Source organism: Nannochloropsis gaditana, assembly GCF_000240725.1.
Source record: "Nannochloropsis gaditana CCMP526 unplaced genomic scaffold scaffold892, whole genome shotgun sequence".
Classification (NCBI taxonomy): domain Eukaryota; class Eustigmatophyceae; order Eustigmatales; family Monodopsidaceae; genus Microchloropsis; species Microchloropsis gaditana.
In genome coordinates, this window is record NW_005803061.1 from 1,452 (window position 1) to 8,345 (window position 6,894).

At 56.3% G+C, this 6,894-nt stretch overlaps 2 protein-coding genes across 2 annotated transcripts; both read left to right on the forward strand.

Moving 5' to 3' along the window:
* Positions 1 to 668: 668 nt before the first annotated feature.
* On the forward strand, positions 669 to 1,588 carry NGA_2024900 (class member 1; the record flags this gene model as incomplete). The annotated part of the gene is made up of 1 exon (XM_005853440.1): positions 669 to 1,588. A coding segment is annotated over one exon (920 nt), but the record flags the coding sequence as incomplete, so codon positions are not given.
* On the forward strand, positions 1,537 to 2,960 carry MAN1 (mannosyl-oligosaccharide alpha-1,2-mannosidase; the record flags this gene model as incomplete). Its single annotated transcript, XM_005853439.1, has 1 exon — positions 1,537 to 2,960. A coding segment is annotated over one exon (1,234 nt), but the record flags the coding sequence as incomplete, so codon positions are not given.
* Positions 2,961 to 6,894: the final 3,934 nt, after the last annotated feature.

Consider the following 6,894-nt stretch of genomic DNA (forward strand, 5'->3'; position numbering starts at 1 on the left):
GCACTTTCACATTGCCTTACAGATTCCCTGTGCACCACTTCACTGACAGAATCATCGCAGCTAGGGCTTGGGAGGGCGTGTGGGCATAATGGACCGCCGCTCTCCGGACCCGGAAGCTGGAATGTACTGCCCCCGCCGACGTGCTGACAGCAAGGAGCAGCATGCAGACTTGTCGAAATACAAACGATGGAATTTTAAAACCTTTCTGTTTCTACGAGGTCGCCTAGTCTTGATGGCCGTGGGCTTGTTCGCTTTCACCACCGGGGGTTCTTTGGTGGTGAGTATGCTCACCTCCGGCTCGGATGAGGGCAGCAGGGGCCACATGCTGAGCAGCACGACCACCTCACACGCCAAGGTACGTTTCGACGGTGATCTTGCAGTACCCGAGGCGGGAGTAGGACTGCAGAAGGACGACATGAGCACGCCGCGTCCAGCCTCGGTGGAAGACGAGGGTTCTCGGCGCGATCATGTGGATCACGACCTGGAGCAGATGGAGGAGAAGGAGGGACGTGTCAGGGAGCAGAGAGACGGCGCAAAGAAAGCCGTCGGCTTGGGTGATGACGGACATGATGGGGCGGGAAGCGAAGAGGAGGAAGAGGATGAAGGTGGGGAGGAGGAGTGGGAGGAAGGAGCGGAGGATAGGTGGGAGGAAGAGGATGAGGATGGGTGGGGGGAAGAGGAAGAAGAGGCAGAAGCAGATGGGAAGGAGGAAGGTGAAGAAGTAGAGGAAGATAGTGAAGGCCAAAGTGACGTTGAAAAAGAGGAAGATAAGCCCAGGCTGGGGGTGCTGAACGACAGGCTCCACCCGTTCCGGAGGCCCCAGGCCCCGTTGGACTTCAAGAGCCGAGAGGCGGTGGAGATGATGGTCCGCGAAAGACAAGAAGGAGGAGGCGCTCGGGTGCACGAGAAAGGCGGGGTGAGGCTGGCGGCCCGCGCTCAAGCGGCAGCAGACCGTATTCGTGAGAAGCGGGAGGAAATGGATGCCCCAGTGGAGCATCCAGGTCCCCGCGACCCCTCCCTGCCCACCCACGCCTCTCTCTCCCTCGCAGAGGCCCAGGAGAAGCTCCAGGCTTTGGGTCGGTCCGTCGAGGAACAAGCGGCGTTGAATGTGGCCCGACGGGGCGCGGTGAAAGCTGCGATTTTGCACGCGTGGGAGGGCTACAAGGAATTTGCCTGGGGCATGGACGAGCTGGCCCCCGTGGCAAAAAAGGGGCTGAAATGGTTCGGCTTGGGCCTGACTCTGGTGGACTCGCTGGATTTGCTCTGGTTGGTGGGGGAGAAGGACGAGTTCTGGGGCGCCCGAGATTGGGTGGCGGCCGACCTGGACGTGAGCCCGCAGGTGCACGTGAACGTCTTCGAGGTGACCATCCGGGTGCTCGGTGGCCTCCTCTCCGCCTTCCACTTCTCCCAGGACCCCGTCTTCCTAGAAAAGGCGCAAATTCTCGGCCGCAACCTCCGGTCGGCCATGGAGAGCCCGTCGGGGGTGCCCTGGTCCGACGCCGTCCTGGGCGAAGCCCGGGCCTTCGCGCCCCCCACGGCCCCGGACAGCTCGGTCTCGGAGGCCACGTCCATCCAGCTCGAGTTCAAGTACCTGGCCCATGTTAGCAAGGACGAGTCCCTTTACCGGTTGGCGGAGCACTCCATGCGGGCCGTGGACAGAGCCCGGGCCAAGCTTCCTTCCCACGGGCACCGACGGGCCTTGCCACCCATGTTTATCAACGCCAGGACGGGAGACTTCAACAGGGGGTCTACCATCACCCTGGGCGCGCGCGGAGACAGTTACTACGAGTATTTGCTCAAACAGTGGCTGCTCACGGGGAAGCGGGAGGCTTTCTACCGAGACAGGTACCTGGAGGCGGTGGCCGGGATCAAGGCGGAGCTGTTCCGCCACTCGGAGCCGGAGGGTCGGGCCTTCATTGCCGAGTTGGCCTCTGGCTCTAATTTCTCGCCCAAGATGGACCATTTGGTCTGCTACCTACCGGGCACCCTGGCCCTTGGCGTGCATCATGGCATTGACCCGACAGGCGAGGGCGGGCACATGGAGATGGCCCGGGAATTGATGGTCACCTGCTTCGAATTTTACAACCAAACGGCCACGGGATTATCTCCGGAAATAGCTCATTTCCGTGTCAATCCTTCCGCCTCCTCCTCGTCGGGTTCAGACTTGTACGTGAAGCCCCGCGACACGCACAACATGTTGCGGCCCGAGACGGTGGAGTCTCTCTTCTACCTGTACCGGGTGACCGGCGACGCCGTCTATCAGGAGTGGGCGTGGCAGATCTTCCAGGCCTTTGAGGCCCATGCCAAGATCCCGACGGGCGGGTATTCAGGACTGGAGAATGTGGGGGACCCGAGTTCCCCCCGAATCGACAAGATGGAGAGCTTCTTCTTGGGGGAGACCTTAAAGTATCTCTTCCTCCTGTTCGAAAACCCGAGCTTGTTTTCTTTGGATGAATATGTTTTGAACACGGAAGCGCACCCTTTTCCCATCATGTCACCGGAGGAGGATTGGCTAGTGTACAAAGGAAAAGGGGGGGAGAAGGACCAGGAAGGGTCAGCTCAGGAAAGACATGCTGACGTGAGCGGGGTCCACAGAGGACACGAAGAGCAAGAAGATGGAGGCGAAGAAGAGAAGGAGGGGGAGGAGGATGCAAAGAGAGGCGAGGAAGATGAGGAGGAAGAGGAGGAGGGAGAGGAGGAGGAAGAAGAGGAGGAGGAGAAGGAGGAGGAATTAGGAGAACAGAAGGGCGCAGTCACAGCGGAGAGCTAGGCGACGATTCGCCCGGTGAATTAACGACAGGATGTCAGCTCAAATGGAACAAAAGTTGCCGCACGATGCTAATGTACACTGAATGTAGACTTAGAAATGTCCCACACAAAGTACAAAGCTAATTCCTGCAACGCACGCAGGTGAACTGATGAGTGTAACAAAGTTCCCAAAAACCAATAGCTAAACATCATCCTTTGCTGGACGGTCCTTCCTGTACACATGTTTCTCTTCGGGTCGGACACGGTCGACGACGGTATTTATCTACCTGTTCTCCTTGGTACCGACACAGGACACAGAGGACAAAATTAACATCCTTCCCCAAAGCTGTTTTTTGCTTGGTCTTGTGGGAATCAACCCTCTACCCAACGTTGACATCAATGGTGCAATACCCAATAAAAAGCCTGACATGATGGAGTATCGAAAAAGGTAGCTCGGTTTGCAAGAGAGTAGGGAGCATGCACCAGATTCACTTGTAAAGCCACTTCAATGCCAAAGCGCCCCCTTTTCCAAGCTACGGCGGTTTGGACACAAGCGTATCTTAACGACTGGACGAATACTCACCATCTGTGCATCCGTCCATCTGAACTCTTGCGGAGGCACCTTTTCAATCCATTGATTTGTGCATAAAGGATTTGCTGGGGCGTGTGTCCAGGGCTGCCTTCACGCAGGAACCAAGCTGGAACAAATTGAGCAAGGAAAGGAATGTTGAAGTTCAGTGAGACGTGCGGTGCGCAGTCTCAGAGCACATGTTGAGGCGACTTGATCTTTTGGGTTTGGGCGTGTTCCGCGGCACGTGCACGCATCAGAACCAGATAAGGAAGTTCATTGAGTATTTAAAACGGACGGAATACTGACGCGTTATTTTCTTGGGCTATTCATCTATTCCAGACAGCCGTCATGTTGCTCTCGACAATGATGCGCAGCGGGCGCCGCTTGGCCTTGCACTCTCTGCAAAATCAGGCACGGTACGAACTACATATATATGTCTCTGCTACTAAAAATGTCGTTGATGTCTCCCTTTATTAGTCTGGTATGCCATAGGAAGTTTGTCGCGCGTGCTTTAGGTATTTTGCTTGTGGTGCGGTCATCCGCCATATGTAGGTTGCACAGGTGCGAGATCTAGCCTCATTTCATTCGTGCTTGTTAAAGTTCGACACGACTACATCTTAAAAGTTTCCAACCTGCTACAGCACTTTCATAACATCACGCGTCCAACTAGCGTGGACAATCTTGAAATAAAATGAGTCTAGGCATCTAGGCATTCTCGGGTCTACTCCTCGGCACGTTTATAATCAGCCCATCCCGTCCATCAACCATAGCTTCTCACTATCACGTGGCATATATCATGACACAGTGCATTCGCTTCCCCCGCCGTCTCTGCCTTGGGCTTGGACAAACTGGGAATCACAAACCCCACCACTATCTTCCGTAACCTGTCCTATCCGGATTTAGCCAAGCATGAGGAGGCCAACAAGGAGGTACGTCTCCCTCATCTCTTATTTGTCGAGTAGCCCGCAGTGACTTTTCCTGGCATGTGTCATCGATGATGTGTAAGATACCCACGTTTGCTTTGATTTTGAGCGGCTTCATGCTTCTTCCCTTTCATTCAACCACCTGCTATGAGGAGCCCGTCCTCTGTCCTCCGACAGGATATCCTTCCTCCTGCCTCTCCCTCTCTTTCCTGCTATTTTACGATCTCTCCAGGTTGTTTCCTGCCGAACTACTTCCTCACATCTTCCTTGCTTCTTTGCCCTTTCGCCCTCTCAGGGAACCTTTGTGGCGAATGGCACGTTTGCCGTGGACACAGGCAAGTTCACGGGCCGGTCGCCTAAGGACAAGTGGATCGTCAAGCAGGCTCCCAGCGAGGATAACTTGTGGTGGGGCTCGGTGAACCAGCCCATGAAAGGGGAGGTGTTTGAGGAACTCTACAAGAAATGCGTCGCGCACTACAACAAACTGGACAAGGCCTATATTTTTGACGGCTACTGCGGGGCCAACCCCTCGTCCCGCAAAAAGGTGCGCTTTCTCACGGAACAGGCCTGGCAGCAGCATTTCGTGACCAACATGTTTATCAGGCCCCAGTCGACGAAGGAGATTGAGGGCTTTGCCCCGGACTTCACCATCATCAATGCTTGTCGTGTGGTGGACGAGAAATGGAAGGAGCACGGGATCAACAGCGAGGTCTTTGTCGCCTTCAATCTGGAGAAAAAAGTGGCGATCATTGGGGGTACCTTTTACGGGGGCGAGATGAAGAAAGGGATCTTCTCCATGATGAACTACTGGCTGCCTCTTGAGGGGATCATGCCCATGCACTGCTCTGCGAACAAGGGCAAGGCGGGGGACACTGCCCTCTTCTTCGGTTTGAGCGGCACTGGGAAGACGACGCTTTCTGCAGACCCGGGCCGGTACCTGATCGGCGACGATGAGCACGGATGGGACGACCACGGCATCTTCAACTTCGAGGGCGGGTGCTACGCGAAGACCATCAACCTCTCGGAGGAGAACGAGCCGGACATTTATCGGGCCATCAAGCGGGACGCCATGCTGGAAAACGTCTACATCGACCCCACTACCAAAGTCCCCGACTACTACAACACGAGCAAAACCGAAAACGGCCGAGTCTCTTACCCCCTGCACCATATTAACAACTACGAACCCACTTCCATGGGGGACCATCCCGATAAAGTCATTTTCTTGACCTGCGACGCCTTTGGAGTCCTGCCGCCCGTCGCGAAGCTCTCTCCGGGACAAGCCATGTACCACTTTTTGAGCGGTTACACGGCCAAAGTGGCGGGCACGGAGCGTGGCATCACTGAGCCGCAAGCCACCTTCTCCGCCTGCTTCGGCGCCGCGTTTCTGACATTGCACCCCACAAAATATGCAGACCTGTTGCAGAAAAAATTGGAGAAACACGGCACGGTGCGTGAAAGAGGCCAGAAAGACGTTTGCATGCCTATAGGAATTCAAGTTTACTTGTCGTGAGACTCAGCGGCGTGCTTCTATGGGAAGACTCGAGCACACCTCTTACACTCTCCTCGGTCCCATCCATCCCTCCAAACAGGCTACCTACCTTGTCAACACGGGCTGGACCGGCGGGGGTTACGGTGTGGGCAAGCGCATGAGCATCAAGAACACTCGTACCTGCATCGATGCCATCCTGGACGGATCCATCAAAAACGCGTCGTTCTCGACAGACCCGGTCTTCGGCTTCTCGGTCCCTAAGGCCCTCCATGGCGTGGCCAGTGACGTCCTGGACCCTCGGACGGCATGGGCAGACAAGGCCGCGTACGACGCGCAGCGTTTGAAGCTGGGGGCTATGTTCCAGAAGAATTATACCAAGTACGTGACGCCCGGTGTGACGGATTATTCCTCGCACGGCCCCAAGGTTTAGAGAGGGAGGCGCCCAGAGGGCAGGGGCGAGGATGCTCGGAGGACTCGCTTGCGGGAGCGTGTCAACGCGGCAGTCTCAGGCCCTCCATCTCGCCGTGCCTGGCGGAGACAAGTGTGGATAAACGGACTTACGAGAAGCCAGGCTGCGGAAGTGCACCGTGGGGCGGAATGGGAGCGCTAACGAGGACAGCTTGAAACGGAGGACCCTGTCGCGGGGAGGGCAGGAGGGGGGCAGAGAGGAGATATGGAAGGAAGGATGAAGAGGATAAGCGCGACAAGAGGACGTGGGCGGGGCAGCAAAGCAAGTACTTTTGGGACGAAAGAAGAGGCAGTTGTGGGCCTTCTGGACAATACCTTAAGCAATCGACGCGCATCAATGAGCTTACGAAGAGAGGAAAAAGGGCACTCCAAATGTAGGCAAAGGGAGGTGAGAAAGAAAGAGAAAAGAGTTCCGCCAAAGGACTTCAAGCAATGCTTCCTCGGGTGCCGCGACTCGGTTTTGGGATTTCTTTAGCCGCCACAACCGCCATGCTGTGCGTGGGGGGGATCCCACGCATCTACTCACCACTCATCCCCGTATTCTTTGTCCAATCACGCCTGATTCCGCCTGTCATTCCCCCCTTTGGATTGAGATCACGCTGGCCTTCGACCTCCCCCTCTCCCCCCCTTCCCTCCGTCGCCACCCTCTGCGTCCCGCGCCGCGCGGCCCCCTGCCAACGTGCTCTCTCGAATGA